Genomic DNA, 26,338 nt, shown 5'->3' on the forward strand with positions numbered 1-26,338 from the left:
CTTCTATATTTTATTACAATGAAAACAAAAGAAGTCCAAGCATTTGATCAGAGTGAATATAATCAAATTTCACAGGTGATGCATAAGGGAAACAAAATGAGCTGTCAGTTGATGAAAGAGAAGGGACCAGTAGTGCATTCAGCAATGTCACTAACTAACAGTAGTGCTGCAAATCTCCTATTGTAGTTGTAGAAAGAGAGATAAAGCATTAATCCTCCCTCTGACTCCAGTCCAAATGAGATTAACTCCAACATGTTCTCAGAGATTGAGGAGTAGAAGGGAAAATAGATATCAGTTAAACCAAAATTTTGATATCAATATTGAGCTTGTACTGAGATTCCTTTGAAATCCTAATATTTGGTGTATTGATATCAAATATTAATATTCTATTAATAGATAAATACCAAAACCAATAACAAACTAAATTCTACTGACAATGTTAAATATTGGTATTTGTTATCAACAATATTATCAGTTCTAATACTTTTAACTTAATAATATACCCAGCTGCCAGAAAATTGCACTGAAGTTAAAAATTCTGGAGGGGTTGTTGCAGTTCTCATAATTAGTTCGCTGTCAATAATAAATACAGTATATCAAATCAAACCAATAAATTTTTACAATAATTAGACACTGCTCCCGATGAAGAGCTTGTCCACTGATAATCTGATATGGGATGAAATGCAGTTAGCCATAGATGGTGGCAATGAGGCATCAAGGACAACTGGAAGTGTTATTCCCAACAGTGGAGAAGCTGAGAAATCCTACATGGACTCAGGTCAAATCAAGGTTATAGTAACAAAGCAGGGAGTTTGACACTTACTGCTATGAAAGGCATGAAGTTACAGTAGCAGTGCAGTTGGAGAGCCAGTAAAGGAACATGCAGATTGACGGAATCTTAGAGGAACTAGAAGCTCTGTTTAGCAAAACAGATAACTGCTGTCAGCTAGCTAGTTCCTTCTTCAAAAGAGTGTTGAAACAGAAGGCTAAGCTTGGTTCTATCTGGACACAAGTCAGAACATTAATAAGCACCAAGCAAACTTCACAGCATTAAGAAGCTTGTATCCTACTGACCAATCAACAGTCCTTGAAAAACAAAAACTAAATGGCCTGTTCTCACCAAGAAAGTAATCTATGCTCAAGTTGTAGGCAATGTCATCCAGCAGTCAGCTAGAGCTGAATCAAGCACATACTACACCCAAATATGTTCTGCTCATCAGGGCTGCAGTCGGTAAAAAAAAAAAAAAAAAATCACTCAACTCTGACTCTGGCTAAATTAAATACCAAGTCATTTTATGGAGGGCAGAGGTGCTCTTTGGGGGATAACTACTTTGAACTCTGAAAGGAGCCCCAGGCATTTACCCAAATACTTTTATAGTTAGTATTTTTAATATTTAACTTACATTAATATTTATTTGTATAAAAAAATTAATTTTTAACAAATATTTAATAAGAGGAAAAAGGGAAACAATAAAATTCTACATCTATATATCTTTATTCTACAGCTTTTGCACTTCAATTTCACCTTTCCAGAAAAGTCAGTCCAACTAAAAAGTGTGCAATCTAGCTACTTCAGCAGCCCCTTGTTCAGAAAAGAAAAATATATACTCTGATCAATTGGTCTGGCTCATTCAGAAAAATAGAATACTTATTTAGAGTGGGAATAATAAAGGAATGAATCAATAATATTCAAATTCAATTGGGTCAAAATAATTTAACTACTAAACACAAATACTACAAAGACAACTATTAATACATATTTAATAAATTGCTGCATTTTGTATTTAAAATACATGAATTATAACAAAATACAGAAACAGTTTAAAAATTAATAAATATAAAATAAATTTTCTTTCATTTAAATAAAAAAAAAACTAAATTAAATTTAAAATGCCAGAGTTGACACATTTTTCCTGACTTCGACTCCTCTGGCCAGAAATTCCTCTCGACTCTGACTCCACACTTTGTTGCTCATGTACCCCTTAAAATGAATCCTGATAATCTGATGCTGGGCATTTAAAATGTTCACCAGGTCTGATGGAATAGAGTTCTGCTTGAGATCCAAAACCAGTACTTTACAGTATCAAGTCCTTTTTGAAGTACAGTACAAGTACTCAAGTACTGTACTTTAAAAGGAGTTGATGGACTGACAGGTTCTGAAGGAGACGGTTGTCTGTCAACTGCTTTAAAAGCACCAGTCCAGAGTTAGTGTACAATGTCCAGCTGGATATCAGTAAAGACAGGCTGGTAGAGATAATCTCTGTCCAGAATAACTTTGACTTGCAGGCCCACAACTTTAAAGTGTAACTTTATAATAAAAGGTAAAGAGAGCCTCTTCATTTGACTCTGTGATGGTTCCCCTATTTAAGACTCCCCATGAGAAGCAAAGCCCATGTGGAATGCACTAGAAACTGAATGAAGGAACAATTACTTTTCACTTGATATTTCAGGTGTTAATTATTTGGATAATTTGCAAAAGACTGCAAGCCCATGATCCAGACCTGTAGCCATTGCACTGAAAATCAGTCCTTTCTTTCAGAGTTGAACAGTACATATGAAGTAATGGTGCCACTAAGCATTATTCCCAGCATTATAACTTAAAGTTGTGTCTTTATAATAATTTATTTTGTAAGTTTTAATTTATATTAATTTTATTTATACTGTGTTTAACGCCTTTTATTATTACAGTAGAGCATCGACTATCCGAATACCGATCAACTGAAACATCAATTAACCAAAAGCGTTCCAGTTCACAAATTCAAATTTCTACTAGTGCTGTGGCACTGCAATATTTGGCTATGTCTTGGGCTACTCCAATATTATTTTTGTTGTTGTGTGTGTTTTAGCTGGCAGCACTGGCGTGACCATGAGAGGGTACTTAAGGACCAAGGTCCTAGGACCCTGCTTAAGGACGTGCCAGTGTTTGAATGAGGCTTTTTTCTCCCATCATGAGTGATGAGCTTTGGTTGTTTTGTGTGGTGTTTTTTTTCAGGACTGTCTCTAAACGTGTTGTGCTGAATCGAAACATTTTTCATACTAGATTAACTTCCGAAATATAATTTTTTGTTTTTATATTTATTTTGTTTCTGCAAAATAAAGAAATAATTTTTAACGATACAATAGCCACGATTATTATTTTAAAAAAATTTTCATTAGACTTAACATGGACAAAAATTCAATGCAAAGCGACACACAATAGCAAAAAATTTCAACATGGAATAGGTTAATATATTTTTTCGTACCTGATCAGTTATCCGAACAACCTCAGTCCCAAATTGTTTCAGATAATTGATGCTCTACTATATATATGTTCATGTAAAGTTACATTGTTATAGGTCTTCTTGTGCTTTAACAAAATTGGACAGATTTCTGAAGAGTCAAGGAATGCTTAAATTATTTCTCCCTTGAAATCAATGTTAAATACATTTTCAATTTATTAAAACTTGCCCAACAACAACTTTTCGAAAACATTATGTCCACAACATAGAGGAAACCTGTAGTGTTTTGCTAAGAATGCTTTGCTTATCATTAGCATAATACTTCAGCATCCACAACTTATTTATTGCATTCACCAGAGTTAAATGACTTGTTCAGACCATTTAACTCTGTCCACTTTTTATCTATCCATGTAATGTGCTTTGTTTCAATTTTTGTTTAGGATAATTCTGTTTTTCTAATTACTTTAACTAGAATTTCAAAAACTGAAAGTGCTAGTAAAAATATATGGATCCTTCAAAATAAGATCTTTACATCTACAAAAATTTTATAAATTCTATGAGTAAATATTAGGTTCACAAAGTCCTATAAATTATTGTCATTATTCTATTATCTTTATTTTGTTGTCTGTGAAGCTAATTCATTTACTAGTTTTTATATTATTATAATTTACAGAATGAATTATAAATGCAGGAAAAATTAATATCATTAACATTGAATCAATAATTCAACTGCAAGTTTTCATCTTGTTTTCATGAAAAATTGGGATAGAACCATCTCAATTTTTTGTTGTGATGTTCTATGCTGTTTGAAGCCTTAATAGTGATTGTTAAGAGTGAAGACATTTGCATTTTTTTCCTATATTTTCTAAACATTTACATAAAGTCCTTTTTTAGAATTATTTCTCTGTATGTGTTACAGTAAAAACGTGTTTTAACTAGTTGAAACTAGTTTTTACTGGATGTCATTGTTAAAACTAGAATTTACTGCTAGTCAAAAATGAATTTGAGTTAAAACTAGTTTTCAACTAGACAAAATGGGTTTTAACAAAATGGCTTAGTAAAAACTGTTTCGACCAAGATCATTCAGCTAACACGTTCCTATAGTGTAACATGAATTTCGTATCGCTTTAACCCTTTTCCCCCCACATCTTGTTTACGTTTATTTTGCAATCCCTCCTAAGGCAATATAAGTCAGTCAGGCGATATTATTTTAAAAATTCACCAAAAATCAAAATATCATTATATCTATATGAAAAAATCACTTACATTTATTAATATCTTTAGTTTTAAATACCATATTTTTCAATACGTTTTGTTAGAAAAATTTATAAGAAAAAAAATAATATATATCAGAACTGACACATAAACTTGATAATCTGTAACATTTTGTGAAAATTAACATTGTCTAGTTACATAGTTGTTTGCTGCCACTGAGCCAGAAAGATGTATAATATTGTTTTGTACAATTCGATATAACACTTATGCATGTATGTTTATTCGTTGTGAAATTATTGCACATTATATCAAACATTTGTTTGAAATCAAAATTTTATACTGCTATCAACTAATATAATGAATTATTATACTTTTTTCACTTCATATCGAATGAGATTATATCTGTTGTTGATAAATTTTACAAAAATCAATATTTACCAAAGTAACGATGATTCAGTACCCTCGAAGTTTTGCTTAAAAAGCCAGGGTACCGATCGATCAATGCCTTCTGGGACAAAGAGTTAATTAATGTTAATAACACAGATGTGTGACCAATATTTTCAATAAATATCATATTAAATAATACAAATGTTTTAATCCCAATCATCACTTTATTTATTTCCCCCAAACATGTTTCTGTAGCTAAAATTAGTTTTAACTAATGTTAAAAGTTAAAACTAGTTTTATCTAAAATCAAAACATGTACAGCAGTAAATTCTAGTTTTAACTAGACAAAACGGGTTATAACAATGACATCCAGTAAAAACCAGTTTCAACTAGTTAAAACGCATTTTCACTAAAAACGGGTTTTTACTGTAACGTATGTTTATAATCTTAATTTTATATTGGTTTGTTTGGAAAGTCTGTAGTGATTTTGTAAGAGAAATAAAAGGAACCGTTTTAAAATTAAATATATACTTTTATTCTATTATGCATGCACTATTGTTTTTAATGACATGTTGCCATCTACAGGGAGCTTCATGATACCCTCTTCATAGAACTTTCTAGTTTTTCCTGCAAAAAACTGTCCCACATGGTTTTTACAAGCTTTTAAAATATCAAAGTTTTATCACAGAAAATTCTGCAGAGAATGGAACAAATGGTTGTCCGACGGGGCAAGATCAGGTGAGTATGGGGTGGGGTAAAACATCCCAGCCTAGTTCCAATAATTTTTGGTGTGTTCATAAGGACGTGTGCAGTCTGGCATTATCTTGATGAAACACAATGCCTTTTCTATTGGCCAGTTCTGGACGCTTTTCTTTAATTGCCAAGTTCAGTTTATCCAGTTGGGAACAATATTTATCAGAACCAATTGGTTCTGTGGAAGCAGCTCGTAGTACAGGATTCCTTTCCAATATGACCAAATGGTGAACATGACTTTCTTTGGAGATTTTTAATGGTGGTTCAGTTTTCTTGCCCTATGATTGTTTTCAACTGATGACGTTATAAATGATCCACTTTTCATCGCCTGTCACTAAACACTTCAGAAAATGGTCATTTTCATTTTGTTTTTCAAGAGAATCACAAGTGGAGATGCAATCCAGTAAGTTCTTTTCTGTTAAGTAATGAGGTATCCAAATGCTGATTCATGTATCCAAGCTTCTTTAGATGTTGAAATACAGTACTGTTTTATGACTTCACTATGTCTGCAATCTCTTGAGTTGTGTAATGAGGGTTTTCATCCAATAATGTTTTGATCTGGTCCTCTTCAATAACAGGTTGTCTTCCTGAGCAGGGAGCATCTTCAATGCAGAAATTATCTACTTCAAATTTAGCAAACCACTTCCAAGCAGTTGATTCTGCTATAGCACTCTCACCATAAACATCACATATTTCCTTCGCTGTTTGTACAGGATTTGTGTCTTTACAATAGAAGAAAAAAACTGCAAGTGTTGAAAACGCATGTTGTTCACATCCATTTTCATTACAAGACAAATTAAATGATATTTAAATAATTTTAATGGTTTTTTTAGTAATGGATGCATCTCAAGGTAATTTTTCATACTTTTCATTGGTTTATACCAGGGGTTCCCAAAATGGGCGTTAGCGCCCCCTGTGGGCGGTGAGTAAATCTACGGGGCGCTGGAGGCAGGGTACTGAATGGTGACCAAAGGCAAAAAGTTGGGGTCACTGATGGGTTAAGGGGCATTGGGTATAACTTTATGGAACAAAGGGGTGGTGGATCGAAAAAGTTTGAGAACCCCTGGTTTATACAATTCTAATCATTTTCACATCAATCAGTGTCTCAGCTGTCAGCTATCAAAAATCACTACAAACTTTCCAAACTACCCAATATTTGTTAAGTAACTAAATGCTATTTTAAAATTTTTTTACTTTTTCTTACTATGTAGAAATGCATATCAGAGACATTCTACAGACATTCTTAATTTGTGTTAATGCATTAACTTTTAATAGTGTTTGGAAAAATTAAATATGATGTGAAAATTGTATGTACTGTACAGGATGTAACAAAGCCAATATTTGCACCAATATTTTAGAGATGGATTCTAGGGTCAAAAATAAGCTTAAAACCCTCTATAAGTGTTTTTCAAATTCCACTTTAATTTTGGAGATCTGGCTACTGAAAGTCAATTGTGTGTCCACATTTGCAAAGAACATTTTAAGCATTTCTTGTAAATTATTCTGTTTAATTTTGTATAAAAACAAAATGTCATTTGAAGTAAATTTATATTGAAAAACTCTTGCTTTCCAACTATTTATTTTTACTATAAAGCAGATGGATACTGCAAAATCTTAAGACTGTTTACATTTATTACAGTAGGATCTATTGTGAAAAACATTCACTTATCTCACATTACTGATAGAAACATAATGAAAATACTAAATTACTTTAAAAAGTTCACAACTTTAGTGATAATACATGATGGAGAATTTGAGAAGTACTTTTTTTTTGACAAGTCAGATCTCAGAAAGAGAAATGGAATTTATAAACCTTTATAGAAGATTTTAAAATATCCCTAAAATATTGGCACAAAGTTTTGTTACATACTATATATCTTAATAATGAACAACATTTTACAAAAATGTTTAATTACAAAAAATTTATTATTATTTTATCCTTGGTTTTCCCACATCAGACAAAAAAAATATTTGCTAATTTAAAAGAAGAGATAAAGATTTTCAATCTAATGTCTAATTTCTCTAAACTCTTTAAATTTATTTTATTAAGTGTTCTGCCTAATATCTCATTTACCAGTTTATTCAATTTTCATTTTAATATCATTGCAGCTCTTGCTTTTAATAATTGCCCACATAAATTAATTCTGTCTATGATATTTAATAAAAGAAAAATGTTAATATAACAACTCTAAAATCAATTTAATATACTATTTTACTGTTTATGTAACTCATTCACAATTCAATCAATTTTTAATTCAAAATCAAGAATAAAAATGGCATTGTGACCATGTCACAATAAATAATTGCTCGTTATTATTATTATATATCAAATCATTAAATTATCATATTACAGTGCAATATGCTTATTATCATCACTGGGTTTTGCAATTTTTGATCTTGAACCAACTGGCTGATAACTAGGGATTGCAATCCAGCAGTGTTTTGAATCCAGCTGGATTTTTGCTGGATTGAAATCATTCCAGCTGGATCCAGCGCGGATCCAGCGTGGATGTATTTTTGGTGCAATAAAGTGTTATCTATCTATCTATCTATCTATCTATCTATCCTGCAATTTATGTTTTTTTAATGAAATAAAACATTTTAAAAAAATACTTTAAAAGCTTTCATTATTTAGACTGGTCACTATAAATCAGTAAAACTTCTTACACATTTAGGTAGTAAAATTAACTTTGGTTCGGTTTAACATTTGAGATAGAGATAATTAACTTTAAATGTTTAGTTAGATTATAATTATAATGTAATCTTTAAGTTAAATAATAGCAAAGGTAATTCTACTGATTAATTTATATTAATATATTATAATAATGTAAGGACGGATAATCAGTGGCTAAGTGGCTATCAGTCTTACCAGTTTTCATATATATAGGCTCTACATATTAGTCTGTAGTTATTTATAGATATGTAAAACTATGTACTGGAAGTAGAATAAATTAAATAAACTACACCTTTATCAATCCAGCAAAAGTTAATAAAATAATAACGTTTTCAATTGTTTTTAACGATCTTCCTCGGTTACAAAAAAAATAGAACATTAAATATAGAACATAAAATGTGTTCAGAATAAATATGAAAATTAACGGAAAACGCCCAAACAGACAAAATATAGATAAATAAACAAAATAAATAGCGGAAAAATATATACAGGGTGTTTTTTTTTTAACTGACGATACTCAGAAACATCTGTAGAGCAATCTAGCAGCCGGACTGTCGCCAAATTTGGGAGAGTGACTAAGGACGACATGGAAAAGAGATTCCGCAAAGAAAAAAGTAGTACCTAAATTCGCCGGTAGAGGAGGATTTGGCGCTGTTGTAGCGAAAAAGCTACCAGCACTTCACTGAAGAAAGGGTCATCAGTCGCTTTTTTCCACTTGCATGGCCGCCTCGCTCCCCGCATCTAACCCCATGTTACTTTTTCCTGTGGGGTTACTTAAAGTCCAAGGTCTATCTTGGTAGTGTCCCAAACTTGATGACTTTGAAGGACAACATTTCTCGAACTGTGATGAACATTCCTGCGGACATGTTACGTTCAGCCATAGAGAACACGGTGTTCAGGATGCAATGAGTTGTCCAGCAGGACGGTGATCACATTGAAGGGAGAAGGTTATTTGCTGATTAATTAAACTTTCGTTATTACGCTGAAACCTCTGTCTGATTATTCATTCGTGTGTTTGTTAATTGCAGCTGGATTTTATGCAGATTCTTAGCTGTTTTGCTACAACAGCGCCAAATCCACCCCTACCAGAAAATTTGGGCACTACTTTTTTCTTTGCGGAATCTCTTTCCCATGTCGTCCTTGGTCACTCTTCCAAATTTGGCGACAGTCCGGCTGTTAGATTGCTCTACAGATGTCTCTGAGTACCGTCAGTTTAAAAAAAAAAACACCCTGTATATAAGATCCAATGAAACCAGCATTGTCCGTTAATAACATTAATTAATGTAATAGGATCTCCACATGGTAGACAATGAGTCCGCATCTCTATGGTTTATACAACCAGTTGTCATGTGCGCCTTGCAGATTTCCAATCTCTCAAGATGTTTGACTGTTTGCCTGTTCGTTGTCGTTTTTATAATTGCCACTTGATCCCATTGGACGTTAACATCCTTCTGTCTTGTGTATGATGCCAGCGCAGTGTTGTCAAGGTTCTTACTGATTGTATATTTGTGCTCTTGAGCCTTTGTTTTAAACTGCGCATCGTTGCACCCACATAAACAAGCTTGGAATTGAAACGTTGGTTGTGTAAAGGCACCGAATATATACCCGTTGTTGAATTCCGATCCTCTTTCTTTTTATCGTTTCTTAAAAACTTTAAAAACAGTGGGATTACATCGGTATACGATACGAAAATTATCAGACCTGGCAGCACTGTACATCTATGTATCATGTTTTAAAAAAATGGGATGTAATTAAGCACTATTCTTTTTATATTTATTCCAAACACATTTTATGTTCTATAGTTAATGTATTTTTTCGTAACTGAGGAAAATCGTTAAAAGCAATTGAATACGTTATTATTTTATTAAATTTTGCTGGATTGATTAAGGTATAGTTTATTTATGAGTAATTTAATTATTAGTGTTAGTAAAGTAGTAAGTAAGTAATTAGTAGTAGTCTAGTAGTTAGCAAAGTGGCAACGCGACGACGTAGACTTTTTCACAATTATTTAGAAAGTTAATTGAGTATTTGCAAATCCAGCAGGCCGAAGAATGCGCTGGATCCAGCTGGATTGCTGGATGAGGGATCCAGCAATTGCAATCCCTACTGATAACATTGGACAGACGAAAAAAATTTTCATTACTGAACTCAATTTATTACAAATAATTACACTATTTATATTTATCACAAACTGTATACTTAATACAACATTACACATTGATATTTGTTACATTTCTTATAAACAACTGTTTTTAACTCAACATATCACAAAAATTAAACTAGACAAATTGCAACAGAAATGTACATTCCCAAAGTTAAATTCAAGTGAAGTAGTAGGGTATAGGTATTCTAAGGACTTTTGTCATGCCTTTACAGTATGTAAAAGATAAAAGGTATGCTTATGTTAAAAGTAGTTTCGAAGAAAAGGCCTATTTAGTATGAATTTGTTAATAATTTTTATCACAACTGATAACAATAGCTAAAGTTTAATTACAATAGATAGATTATTTTAAATTAATTTTATATGCAGTGTTTTGGGACCAACTGATTATGATAACTATAGCCAAATGATAATTTTATCTGTGATTATAACTGGATTCCACAATATTTCATAAGAGAATTCTTAATGTATTATTGTAAACATTAGAAGACTAAAAATCACTACTCGAATAAATAATAACCAGCTATTTTACATAAAATTATACAGAAAAAAAAAAAACACTTTTTCTTAATATTCTTTAAGATATCAATGAGAACTGTAACATATTTGTACACATAACAAAAATAACTACAGTAATATCATTGCCACCTAAGTACAACATACTATATATAAAAAACAGATCTAAAAATAAATTATTTAAAAACTTTAAAAACTGAGTATTAAAAATTTAAGATATATCTGTATCTACTCATAATTTTTAATAAAAAAAACTATATTGCTATTATACTTTTGTTTGGTTTATGTTAAATATCTATAGAAATCAAGAGTTTTCTATAAATAAAAGTTGAACATATGCCAGCTTTTAAGATGGCAAACATGGGAATATAAACAATCCGACATATTTATATATATTTATACATACAATCAATAATTCTTTTTAAAACTGGTTTTATTTGTTTGATGTAAAACCACCATTAAATGATTAAAAGTAAATTAAAGCCATAAAGTTCAAAATCATTTGCTGACATTCTGAAAAAAATTACTAATTCTACTAGTTTCAATTCATTCAGATTATTATTATTTATTACTTTTGTTTTTGAAACAAATATTTTCATATAAACATTTTTTTTACTATTTCATTTAATATTAAAAAAATATATAAAATCAATAAAATTGCCAATAGGAATGCAGTGAATAATATGTTAATTATTCCTAAGATGATGGTATACATGTATGCAAACACATACAAAATTTATCTGAGCTGTCTATATCAATTTTCCATATAAAAAAGCTACACACAATATTCCAAAATAAATTTATATAAATTTCTGTGCTTTTATTAAGTTAATAATATAATTCCACAAACTTCTCTCTAAACATAAATATTATTCAACATATTTTAATACATATATACATACACTTAATAATATATATGTACTAGGGGCTTTGCTTGTTCACTTCACGAGCTTTGCTCACTTGTTCAAAAATTTCATGATAATTCATCAATTCCTAGTGACATGCCACTCTTTCTAACTGTTTTTATGTGATGGAAAAAGTCCACGATGATTTCAAGCTAAGCATTTTATATACCGTATTTTACGGACTATAAGACGCACTTTTTTCTTCGAAAAATTGCCTTCAAAATTCAGGTGCATCTTATAGTCCGTAAAATATGGTATGTAGAATAGATAAATGAATATCAATTATAAAAAATAAAATTTATTTGATGTTTTAATTTTGGATCAACAGTCAATAGCACATTCAAAAATCAAACTTTAAATAACTAAAGTAAGATTTTTTTTTCCTGTTTCATACTATGTTTAGTATAAAAATAATTTCAAATTAATTAAAAATGATTTTATATTAAACTTTTTATTATAACAAACACAACTGTTATTTTAGAAGCATATAAAACACGAGACATCAGATCTGTGGAGAAAAAATTATTTAATAACTAAAAAAAACTTAATGAATTTGTGATTAAATTCTTTATGTATATGTAGGTTTAATACAGATGCAGTACATGTAGATTTAATGCATATGATGTGTATAGTAGTTTAGATCTCTATCACAATTCCTTGGTTTCAGAATCTAATGTAAAACAAAAATAAAATGTAAAATAATTTAACAAAAAAAAAAAAACAGCTGAAAACTTTATATAAAAAACATTGTAAGAATTCAACTAAATTAAAATCATGTTTGAATAAACTAAAATATGTACAACTCTTAATTATAAACATCACTATTTAGCATTCATTCTTGTAGCAGTTTGTAGCATATCTGCATAAATATTTAACTGCAAGTGCAAATGAAAATAAAAATATGTGAGAATATTTAATATACAAATGGCACATGTTATCACACTAATTATAAAAATTAAAACTGTTTTGTTGGAGCACAATTTACAATTGCAAATATTTTGAACCACTATACCGATATTCGAAAAAAAAAGAGAAAAAGATTTTATTTTTCTGAAATCCCAGAATCATTTCGGTATCTACAAACTCAAAAAACATTTTAAATTATAATTTGGTAAACATACCAATAAATTACCTATTATACATATAATGAGTTGTTTTCCTATGAACTGAAATAAAAGTAAAATGTTTTTAGTCTCACTCTAAAGTTAATAATACTCATAAGTCAGTTTTAATTATGACAAATGCCAGAGTAATTAATCCAGTAAATCAGCTTGCAGAAGTGAAAAAAAAAACCAGATCAAATGTCTACTTCTAGACAATCTGGACGCTCCCTCGCCTCCGACAATCCGGAATCAATTGAATTGTCGGAGGATCATTAATTCCGCCTTCTCAACATATAACCGAGCCATTTAAACACGACCCAAATGTATTCAGAATCAGAATTTAATTAATATTCTTGGAGTTTCTTTGTTTCATCTTCAAATCTTGGGCCAAATTACTTTATAGCTAACGAAGCTGTAAATATTAGTGCTTAACGTGTTGTGTAATCATCAAATTGAATTCAATTATTACATTTTTAAGTGTTTAAGAATGAGTAAAATATATAAATTGAATCACTCGTTGATATTTTACTTGATTTCATTCATAAGAAGTTCCAAGTCATTCAGATAAAACAATTCAAAGTAACAAACCTCTGATGCTAGTGACTGTGAAGCATTGCATATTAGTTAACACGCCCATTGTCAATTAAGGAATTCGTAACTATTCTTAATTAGATAATTAATTAATAAGGAAAATGATCGAGTACGTGTTCATCAATTCGAAATTCAAACCGGGATCGACGTCATCAAAAAAAGCAAATTAAAACAATTACGGGTAGTGTATTAGGCAACAATGGTTTCTGGATAACTGAATAGAGCGTAACACGCGTTATTTATGACAAAATACGATAAGTTACATTGAATATTTCATAATCGTTTACCTGTTCTTCCTGAGTTGTCAAAGTTGCAGCCATATTGTGTTTCATGCTTTGACCAAAACCTAATTTACGTCCGGGCTCCCTTCTTAACTTATTAGAATTTATACCAGTGTGATAAATACTTAAAACCAACTATCGGCGTAAATCATTAAGCGTTTTTAAAACGGAAATAGGACTGGTAATCAATATTATTAAACATTCGACTCTTCCTCTCCCTTTCAAACTCTCGTAGCAACAGCGAGATTGATGTCGAGACCGGTTTACTTTTTCCTATATTATATCGAACCATATGTATTAATTATTTCGCATAACTTAAATATGAGAAATAAAATGCACAGTCGATTACGAATCTTAGAGATGTAACAGATTTCGCGATAAAATGCGAAAAGGATGTGACGTCACCAATGTTATCGTCTGGTCTAAAATGTTTTGCATCTATTTCGAAACGGAGAAAATTAATAAAATAACTATAGATAAATAATTAGATGAGAGTAGAAATTAATAGTTCAAAGTATTAAATTGTAACGATGAGTAGTAAATGTAAGGCGAAAACAACTGACGTCACTTTGACGTTTTTACAAAAATCGAATTTTATTAATATTAAGAGTTAAAAAAGATTAAAGTTTTATACAATTAATTTATACGATAACGATAGACCGCGATAATATATTATACAAAGTTTAAAAAATTGTCGATGAGGCAAAATGCGAAATTGCCTGACGTCATTACGACTCATTTGTGACGTCACAAGACCACCATCTTTGTTCATGTATCGAGTGAGGAAAGAAACAGAACGATTGCATTTTCACGTCTACGTTAACGTTTAGTTGGGCCAGTCGACAGTAAAACTTTAAAAAACTTTCGACATTGTTAAACGACCGATCCTGTTGACATTTACTGTTTTAGAATTAAAAAAAGCAAAGAGAAAAAAATCATTTTCAGTGGGTTTCGATTATGGCAACACAACCCACAAGCAGTGCATTGAGAGCTTTAGGTTTGGAATTCAAAAGTTTACAAGACGAACCAGTGGAAGGTTTTCGTGTTAAATTAATTAACGAAGATGTTTTATTCGAATGGGAAGTAGCCATTTTCGGACCACCTGACACGCTGTACGAAGGAGGATATTTTAAGGTATGAAGCTCGTGTTCTTTGTTTCTTTACGCTTGTCCTTGGTACTGATGGATTGACCTATTTATTCGGATTTGTCGGCTTTATTTTCCGCCGATCGTTAGTTTTTGTGATTTTTTTACCTTATTTTGATCGATACATGACTTAATCACAACGCCAATTAAACGTTTATAACGTCTTTATGTATCTATGGCTGCATCAGCTGGACGTAGATTGGCCTAGGTTTGTCATTGTTTGTTTCCTAATCAGGTGATTGCATAGCACTTACTGAATAAACACTGCACTTTTGGCCTGTCGTATTTATTCAATGAGACACTGTAGTGGCTGGCGTTCTTTGTTAACATCTATAATAATATATCATAATAATATAAAATTCAAAAATTTAAAAAAAAAAAATTAAAAATTTCATAAAATTATACTCTTGCTTATGATGCTGAGTGTATTATATGGAAGAAGTGCTGTCTTTTGGCATTAGATTTATTTGTTTGAAGAACTAAATTTGTGCGAATGCTTGCACGTGTTTAATTTGTCGGACGGAAAAATCTAGTGCCGAAAGACTGTATGATTTCTTCCATGGAAATTCTACACCGTAATTTGTGACTTCTAAAAACCTTCGATGTTTCCATATCGTGTATGGTAATTAATTCTATTATTTAGGTGAATTTCCTGCTCAAAGGTAAATTTCATCCACGTGCTTGGGATAATGATATTTTTGTGATGCTCGTAAAAGCTTTTCTTCTTTATTGTCTCAATGGGTTCGATTCGAAATTTTCCGCCAGATTACGATTTGAGAATTTATGCTTTTGGATATTTAGTAAATGGCAAGTGTTTTGTGTTAGGATGAAACGAATGTAAATGGGTCGTCAGACATTAGTTTCCTGGTGAACATAGTGAATTATTAATTTGATTATTAAAATCAAATATATAATAGCATATGTATGAATTATATTTGTTAATTTGATATAGTGGTTGGTGATGTAAGTTAGAAGGCAGCAAATTAGGTTAGATATATAAAGGAATTTAGTAGTAGTAATGAAAATGGTACCTGGCATTACAGGTATTGCACATGGAAAATTTAGAAAAGTATAAAAGAATAAAGTCTTTTCAAGGCTAATTATATTAATGTTCAATAATACAGTTATTAATTTGTGTATATATACATACAAATTAATATCTGTTCTTCGTCTTTACTTAATGACAAACGTATTTAACAATTTATATAGATTGATATATCCCCTGCTGAAACTGTAGAACCCAACATAGACTTATCCTATCAATTTGTTAATCATGTGCATACAAAACATTTTATAAAGTGTTTTTATTAATACAAAGTAAGAATGTTTTGCAAATATCTTATCCATATTTATTCTTAATAACTTATTAACTAGAATAATCATCTTTGTTTTTGAATAATCTTGCTTCTAAAGATTAAGTTTATTGTGTTTCTCTTTCTGCTTATTTAACAGAAAATATATTTTTTTATTAATAATCACGATAAATGCACATAAAATATAGTCAAGAAAAAGGTATATATTTTATCTATAAAAAGAATAATCAATGGCTTTTGAATAACATATATATATATATAACTGTAGTATATAACCAAAATTTCTGTAAAAAAAAAAAGAGAGAGAAATATTGTATTCAGATTTAGTTACAGGTGAGATTTATTTTTTATTCACATTTAAATTTCCATTTTTAATTTGATTTTATTATAAAAATTATTTGTACGTAAGTGAGCAATTTGGTATTTTATTTAGAATGGTTTTTTGGATTATTAAATATCTGTGATCAGTGATAAAACAACTGTTAATTGATGTATTTATATATATATATATGCGCACCCACAAAATTTTATATAATATAGTAAATTGCTGTACTGCTATTATAGCACTAATACTGTTATGTAGTTACAATAATATGTAATTGCAATGGATGTAATATTTCTATTTCGATAACTGAAAAAGTTCTTTCCAGGGCTTAATTTCATCTCCTCTAGAGGTGAATATGTGTTAACTAAAAGTTCATTCCATAACAGAAATAATGGATATTTTTTATCTAAAAAAAATATTGATTTTTATTATACTTTTTTAATGCTAGTTCTCTACCTTACTTTCTTTGGATCTAAATTTATATAACAATGTTTCACTGCCAAAAATCATGACTTATAATTATATTTATATATATAATATAAATATAATTATAATAATAAAACTCTTTAATATATTCATTATAGTGACATTAAATTGTGATAGTTTTTGGTTCAGAAGATGGAAAAGTAATTTTTTTTTATATATATATAATGATTCTACATTAATTCATAAATTTATGCTCTATTTGAATTAGTGATATTTTATTATTGGCTCGATCTTGTATTATAATCACAAATAATTTATCTTCTGCCAAAACAGATCATTTGTTCTGGTCTCATAGTTTCTTCGGTAATCGGCGTTCACAACGTTATTTAAGAAAATAAATTTGACTAGAAAAGACATAATGTTATAATCATTGAAACAAATTTTTAATAATTTTGTAAGTAAAGTAATGAGAATTATATTGAAATACAAAGCAGATGATACAGCTTTAACAGTTGAATTAATTTCTTTTTATCATTTCTGTCAAGTTTGCTATAGTTAATTTAAATTTTACATTATTCTTGATTGCCTTAATTGATGCAGAATTATAAATTCTACTTTTCTGAAGGTAAATTATGTAGATATTGAGATGTCAACATTATTGCTTTCCTTATGTATTTGAGACAATCTCCATTCATCAGCATCATCTTAGTTTCATTTTAAGCTAATTTGTTGCTTTTTGTCTGTTTTTCAGAATATTTATCTTCTAAGATAATCTTCCTTTCTAATAATAATCATTTTTATTGTTTTATTACTTCTTTAAAATCAGATTCCTTCTCCAGACAAAATTTCATATTCTGTACATTCTTGACAAATAATGAGACATTTATTTATATTGATTTTAATAAATACCCTAATCTACTTATCCCCGAAGACAAGTTGTAAAACTAAAGTGCTAGAGAAAAAAATGCATGTGTTTTATTTAATAGATCTAGATGTACTGTTAAAGTAGATTTTTGGTTATTTTGCAAGAATATTTTGAAGTTTGGATTAGATTAATAAATATTTAACAATTTACCATATATTTCTGGAATCAAAGAACCATTACACTATCAGGACAGGAGTCTGGATAGCATAATGGTTTTGTATTACTGTGCAAATGATCGCCCATTTGTATGGTAAGCAGAAGTTGTGGGTTCAAGTCTTGCTCTGGGCCTGTTCTTCCAGAAATTTCTAAATTAAAAATTAATTTATTATAATTATTAAAATTAATATGAGATGGTGGCATATCCATCTACCTCTAGTCAAATTAAATGGTAACTAATTATTAATATAGCCTGAAAACAGCCTGATTTGGCAGAACCTTTTTCCTGTAATCGATTAAATCAGATTTTGTGTCAATACTATTATATTTTACCAAAATATTTTTCAGATTAAATCACTGCCCTATAAAGAAAAAAATGAAGCAAATTATGGGTAAAATTGAGTTAACACCAGAATTCACTTGGGTTTTTGTCCCAAATTCTGTATAATTTAACTCATTAAAAATAATAGTTTTACTGTTTAGTTATTAATTTATATACAGTTTATAAAACTGCAATCTGTATAACAACACAGTTGCAATTATCTGCCATATTTTTGAAGTTTGTCATCTTGATTTCTTAATTCTTAATGTCTGTTAAATATTCATTTGTCATTTTTTGAATAATAGGCCTATATACAAATGAATAAAGTAGTGATGCACTTATCATTAAAATATTACGCTGATGAGATTTTTTTTATAATAAAAATATGATGGTTAACCTATAAAAATAAAATATAAATATGATAGCATACAGTAATTATATTTAGGTCAGTGTAAAAAGAAACATCTACTAAAAATGAAAGGTTTGCCTTTAGGGGCCATTGTTTTTTTTTTGATGGTTTAATGCACTATTAAAGCAATATAAAGTAAAAAAAATCATACAGTAGCATAATAAATGAATTCAAAATGCAACTCTGTATTATTTTAAGATGATTTTTCTTTCAAGTTAATTCAAATTATTTGTTTGAAAAGCATAATTTTGAGGATTCATTTTGTCTATTTGTTACATTTAATCTAAAATATGGGATTAACTTTTGACAGTTTTTCAATGTTTACATAAATATAATGCTGTTAAATGTAAGATTATGTGAATAAATTAGTGAAATTCTTTGAATTTCAATCATTGAATTGAGCATCTAAACACGATGTTAAAAAACAAATCATCATTTTAAATTTCTATCTTTGAAATGGTTATTGATGTAAATAATATAATTACTTTGTTTAATTTAAAAAATTTACCTTTAACTATTATTAAAAATAAATTTAAATTGTTTGTATTGCTGCACAGTTTAAAATTCTCGATGAATATATTATAGTGCAGTTATGTAATTTCTGTATGTTCAAGATGAAAGAAATGTGAATGTTCTTAAGTACATCATTTTTTTTCTGCAGTTATTATCATAACATAGAATTTTCATCAAGTGAAGATTGTTTTTATATCTTCTCACTCTATCTAAATACATTAATTTCAAATATAGTAAAGTTAGCCAATATTTTTTGTTATTATTTTTGTTCACACAAACTGAATATTAGTTGTGGTGTTAAATTCAAAAGTAAAACTGAAAAGCAAAAATGAAGGCTACGAATAAATTTTTTTTACAGAAATGTGTATCATCTATTATATGAAATCAGAAGGTTTGTTTTCTTCTCTTAGCCTACAATTTTCATTTAATCCCTTTTCTGTTAGATGCAGAATGTTTAACCTTTTCAAGGTCATATATGTACTTTCAAGAAGCTTCTGAAAAGGTCAACATTATAAAAAGAAGTATTGAAATCTTTTAACAAATATATTGCAATTTAATAAACAATATTTCATAATTATTTATTGTATTGAGATATAAATACTAATTTATGAAGTTAATGATTTATAAATTCTTTTGAGTGTGTATTATTGCTATAATTATAAATCAAACATTTCTGAGCCAGACAAGGGATTGAACTCTTCAAGGATCTTATATCTTTGGTATTAAAAGGCTAACTGATGAAGATGAGAGACTAAACTTAGAAACATTTTAGTAAATTTACTTTGTTGTGAATTTCAGTTTGTGTTAAAAAATATATTTAGATAATTTCAGTTTGTTACACTTTTACAAGGTACTTCTGTTCAGAGAACTCTGTAAACTTGAAAACAAGCTAAATAAATATTTAAAATTTAATTTTTTTGAAAGTTTGGTTTAATGAGATTTAATTTAATGTTGTTGTTATATGGTAAATCAAAGAGAGATTGACTGTTAGTTTCTACTTTTAAGTTTATTAATATTAAAATCTATATTCAAAATTATTATAGCAAAGAAAATTACATTACATTAAAAGAAATAGCCATGTGTAACAAAAAGTGATGTTTATGCTACTTAAAAACATAAATGCACAAGTAAATAGTGCAATCTTTTGTTAGAAAGTTACTTTTATAGCTTAATATATTATAAAAATGAATTCATATCATATCATCAAAAGTGTATGAATTATATAGTGCATCTCTTGCAAAAATTATGTATTATTAAATACTAATAATTGAATTTATTGCATTGGCTGTATATAGATTTATTTAGAAACATATATCCAAGCTATATAAATAAAGAACAAGGTTAATTTTATATATACCTGAAGAGTTATTTTTACTTCCAAGTACACTGCTTTGCTTTTTTAAATACATCTAAACCCCCTTATGAATTTATTTTTAGATGTTAATCTTATCTACTTTAGCTATTGGCTGATATTACACAAAAGAAAATCTTTCGTAAGAGCAACTTTTTAACGAAATTTTGAGTGTTTTAGCTTTAAAAGTTTTTAAAAGCATAAATTTAAGTGACTCGAATTTATAATTTTATTTCAGAATAAAAAGAAACTTTCCTGCAGACAATTTTTAAAAATTAAATTTTATTTACATGAACTTTGACATCTATTTAGATTAGCATTGCTTAGAAAGTTTGCTAGTGCAGTGTCTATAAGCATAATTAATAATTATTAGTCATAATATCCATTTGTAAGATTTAAGTATGGTATATTTTCTTTGAAAATCATTTAATTCTTTTAAAATAGTTTTTTACAAATTTTTCTTTTCTGAATTAAATGCTTAATGCTGTTTTTAATAATTTGGATGCTGATATGATGTATCAATGGGCTTGAAAAAATTAATATTTATTATTACTATAATTTTATTATCTGTGATCAAATGATACATATTTAAATTCTTTACAAGCCGAGTAAAAAATAGCTAATTCTTCATTTTAATAATTTTAATGTAATCAAATGGTGGGTGATCAATCAGATTCTACCAATATTGTAATGACAAATTAATTTTTTTAAGATTATAACTGAAAAAAAAATATGTATATAAATGAATTAATTAGAAAAATATTTAAATTTGTATGGTGATAATCCAGTTTAAGTTTCTTTTCTCAGATGAATAACTTAGTGTTTTCGGACTATACAGTTAACGTCAAAACCAAAAAATTGCATGTTACCAGAGTCTAATATGAATTTTTTAATTAAAATATGTAAATAATTCTAAAATTGTTTATTATTTAAGTAATAAGATGCCATTTCTCTGTGTGTTAAACTTTCTAGTGATCTGACGTCTCTATTTATTTTTGTTACTCACTTTTGACAATGGATATATAATCTGAAAGTTCTGGTTTTCTGTAAGATTTTTCTGTCAAGAAAAACAGTTTGATTTTTGGCTTGTGTTTTGACTAAAAATAATGAGATTTTGAGTGTAAAAATACATAAAAATAAGATATAAATTCACTACTTTTAATTAAAAAATAAAAAAAAAGAGAGAGAGGGGGAAGAAATTAGTTACATTGTAACAATGATAACATCACTGACAATTGATCAACATTTATCAAGCTCTTAATTAGCTTCTATTATGAATGTATTTTCAATGCTTGTATGTACAGTACTTTCTGAATGAAAAATGGGTGCTAAAATTAATTTTTAAAGAAATGGAAGAGCTTTTAAAGGATTAGAAGTAAACAATAGTTAAATGGATAAAGGTTAACATTCTGAATTTATGTATTATCTTAACACAAAAGGAATTTAATCATCATTAATTTATTTTGAACAATATCCTAATGCTCACTGGCTATTAATTATCAAGATCAAAAATCTCAGCTATTAAAGGACAGTTCTATGTTTAGCTATACTATAGGTAAAAGAAATTTAATTATGGACAGTTTGTGTTTGTTGCTCTGAACTGTGTTCTTTTTCCTTTACTGTTAATTGTTTTCTGATGTAATTGTTCATAGAAGAAAATTTAAATTTAAATTTTATTATGTTGTGAATAAGAAATTGAGCAATGATTTGAGTTCTTAATAATAAATAATGCAAGATTTATATATATATATATATATATATATGTATAAAGCTTGCATTATTTATTATTAAGGACTCAAATCATTGAATATATATATATAAATGCATTTGCTGTTGTATTTTATTGTATTGACACTTTGAATCAATATTTGGCATCTCTCATGCCATGGAAAAATTTCATTAAATACAATAAAAACATCAACTTTATATTTTTCAATAATCAAAATAGAAAAGAATGAAATTTATTTCATAGAATATAAGATGAAAACATTTTTAAAATAGTTGTAGTTTGAATTAAATAAAATTATATCTTAAAAAAGTAATGCTGAAGTTTTGGGTTTTTAAAATAAACTTTTGAAATTTTGACTTATTTAATTAATGGCTGCACTTCTAAATCATCACACTTGATGTTGAAAATTATAATATTGTACTTTAAAAAATGAGTTTTTCAACAGAAATGAATAATGAAGTAATGTTTATGAAATAATAATTAAATTTTCTTTGCCACCTTTGAATATTTTTAAGTTTTAAGTACAGTTCTTGCTATTTTGTTGTTTGAAGTTATTTAATATTCTGTTTTCTTATTTCTTAGGACACACATATGCCTATGCATATTTGTCTTTGTGTATGTATTATTTATCAAATTCTGATTTTGGGATGAATTAGTTGAGAGATGAATTGTTCATCTCTATTCTGTCTTTTATTCTTTGTATTTTATGTATAATTTACTATTTAAATGATCGAATTTGTACTGATGTCTCATAATTAATTTCAATCTTCATAAATTTGTACTAAAAATTTCTAATTTCTGAAGCAAAATAATTGTTTTATTTGTAGTATGAAAGTATATTTGAGTATTGGAATAAACAGCTTTAAATAAAAACTTACATTTTCAATTTTACCTAAAACTTTTACTTATTGTAATTAGAGTTTGATTATAGTTATACATTTTTTAATCATTTTCAGATAATCTTTTCAATGTCAGTTAAAATCAGAATTTTGATTAATTATAGTCTTTATGTATGAGTGACTTTATTAAAGAGCATTCATTGCCAATTACAAGATGTATAAAGAGTTCAAAAAACCATTGATACCATTCATATTAAAATCACTTGGACAAATACTACTAGAATAGTGACTATTTTTCTACTAAATGATGAGAATTGTCAAATTATGGCCTTTACAGTATTTGATATGCTTAAGAATTAAAAGCCCTACTAAGGAACAACCAAAAAAGTGATCTACAAAATCCTGTATGCCTAGGTCTGTCTGATGACATAATGTATGTTGGTAGTTTGTATAGATTTTTCAATAGGCTAAGAAACATAAACACTTATAGATTGACACAGTGCTAGTAGAACATTTAACAGATGCAGTGGCCAAGTGGCAGGAAGCTCAAATAAGTTCTCTCTGAATCATGAAATGCTCCTTTCTGCACTGCAGTAGCTCTTGTTATAGTAAGTAGCATAAATCTTTTCATCCAGAAATTAGAAGATAACAATTTAGTTTTGTGGGTACTGACAATAATGGCACTTAAAGATGAGAAACATAAACTTTCTTCTATTGACATAATATGTACTGTACACACAAAAATGTGCAAAACTGTGGAGTTTAATTCATTTAAATTTTTTTTCAAATAAACAGCTATATTCTTTGAGATCACTTGAAAACTAATTAATTATTTTAAGAAATAAAGTAATTTGGCTAGAAGTACTTGATTAAGCCACTGTCTCATATTAAATTCGTTAATTAGAAATAAATAAATTTAATTTAGAATATTCTGGATCAGCCCAGATTGCAACTCAAACCACAACTCTTGCTTGCTGTGCAGATGTGTTGCCAGTTATGCTATTCAGACTTTGTTTGATTTTTGCTTCCAGACCAGTTTAATGAATCTATATATATAATTGAGATGGGTTGATAATAATAATAAGCACAGAGCCCAAATGGTTAGGAGTTGAACATTGAAATTTGGTATACAGTGAGGGTACATGATGAGAATGTACACTAAGAAGGTTTTTTCAAAATTTCCCTCATGGGGGAGAGGGAGAGGGCTAAGCTTTACCCTGAAGAACTCTGCTTCTACTGTACTATTTTAGATGTGGTTTTTTTGTGTGGAAAATTGAACATATTTTAGATCCATCTAAAAATTCTCTAATTAGCCACAGAAGAGGGGGGACCTAATTCTTGCACCCAGGGAAAACGAGTAAGATTGGCTATAATCAAATAATCTTAATCTTTGCCATTGTTACTTTTTACCCTAGCAATGCCGGGCTCATCTGCTAGTTTAGATATAACCATACTGATCACTAATAACACTGACTGGGATTGATTTATTGTCTATAGCTTCTCCATGGTTTTCAGCTGACTCATGCTTTCACCCTAATTTGGTATATATGTTATGTCCTACAAACAACCTAATAATTGATTTAAATATTCAAACAAACAGTTGGATTCTGTATTGGGCTATTTAATGTTAATTATCAAGGAAAAAGTACAGTAGGGTCATACTATATGTAACCAATATGTTCCAAGATCCCTTGTGTAAGCAGAAATTTGCATAAAATAGCAAACCCTCTTAATTATTAAGCATTTTCTGTACTAACATACATATCACACATTTTTTTAAAATAAATACAGAAATAAATACACTACAACTTTTATATTAACAATAAATAGCATGATACTGTAAATCACAAAAGTAACTTTAAAAATTTTTGAAGTAAACTGTTTTCTTTTCTCACTAAATCTAAAATTTTAATATTTTTTGTCTAAAAAAGCACATCGTTTCACTTTGGCTTATTACAGCTAATAGCAATTCTATCCTTACATTTTGGAGCCATGTTTGTAAAGTAATTATCAGCACCTCTCTTTGTTTCATTTATGCTGTCATGTTGACATGATTTATTACAATGAGAACTCTGGACAAAGACTGATTCAAGTCCAGTATTTAATACAAAACAAAGAAATGTGTTGCAGTAATAGATTCTCAGAATAAGAATGACTGAGTGAGATGCTGCAAGACTTCATCATAAAAAATGGTGAGGATTTAACATACAATTAGGAATTCTTACTGTAAGTTCCTTCCAGATTGCCAATAGCACAAACCTGAAACTGTATATGGTGAATCTGTGTATTGTGGAGTCCTACTGTAATTTGGCTAGAGGCAGGCAGTTAAGCTGCCATCTCATATTAAATTTAATAATTATAATTTTAATTTAGAATATAATTACTAAAATTAATATGAGATGGCAGTTTTAACTGCTTATCTCTAGCCAAATTACTAGGTTCTTTAATAATTAATTAGCCTTAAAGTAGCTTGCTAAAGAATCTGGATATTAATTTTCAATAATTAACTATGAACCTCATTGTTTTTTTTTGTTACAATTACAGATTCACATACCTTTTCGATTTTTTGTTCAATTAACACAAGATATCCCGTAACGCATTTCGGCCTGTTCTAAATCCCTCTTCAGCCATTGATAATACAGATCAAAAGCTTATATTGAATTTGGATATTAATTTGAATATTTAAATGAAGTGGGTTGTTTATATATATTTAAATGGGTTGTTTGTATATATTATTTGCATTTGTTTCCATTACTATTTCAAGGACTTTTGTTAATTTTAAAGTTTGTTCTATGATTGTTCAGACAATAACAGTTTGTAGCTGATTGTTCAATAAATCAGCTACAAATTTATTTATTTATTTTGTACACAAAAAGAAATATCATATGACAATTGATCTCCATCCCCATTAACAAGTAAAATGAAAACCCCAATAAAATACATTGTATAATGGCTAAAACATATGAAAAATACATGTGTAATATATACAGCCATAAGTAAACTGTAATATAAATGTAAATACACTTAAAAAACATTTGATTATATATACAAATAAGTAACAAGTAAATATATGTGACAGAA

At 28.7% G+C, this 26,338-nt stretch overlaps 2 protein-coding genes across 4 annotated transcripts in view; one reads left to right on the top strand and one right to left on the bottom strand.

Annotated features, from left to right (window-relative positions):
* Ptpmeg2 (Protein tyrosine phosphatase Meg2) overlaps positions 1–14,177 on the bottom strand; it is a 76,051-nt gene extending 61,874 nt beyond the window's left edge. For 2 of the 3 annotated variants that reach the window (XM_067266399.1, XM_067266398.1), the window contains exon 1: positions 13,811–14,176. In XM_067266399.1, coding sequence (XP_067122500.1) covers positions 13,811–13,855 — 45 coding nt within the window. In that variant the 5' untranslated portion in view covers positions 13,856–14,176. Of the gene's footprint in view, positions 1–13,810 lie in introns of all 3 variants that reach the window. The other variant, XM_067266400.1, reaches the window with a different exon arrangement.
* Positions 14,178–14,481: 304 nt separating this feature from the next.
* The window catches only part of LOC136971888 (ubiquitin-conjugating enzyme E2 R2), a 30,219-nt gene continuing 18,362 nt past the window's right edge, over positions 14,482–26,338 (top strand). The window contains exon 1 of the mRNA XM_067266416.1: positions 14,482–14,938. Within this exon, the coding sequence (XP_067122517.1) occupies positions 14,762–14,938 (177 nt within the window). The 5' untranslated portion in view covers positions 14,482–14,761. The remainder of the gene's footprint in view (positions 14,939–26,338) is intronic.

Source organism: Centruroides vittatus, unplaced genomic scaffold (genome assembly GCF_030686945.1).
Source record: "Centruroides vittatus isolate TY-2023 unplaced genomic scaffold, ASM3068694v2 contig_273, whole genome shotgun sequence".
Lineage (NCBI taxonomy): Eukaryota > Metazoa > Arthropoda > Arachnida > Scorpiones > Buthidae > Centruroides > Centruroides vittatus.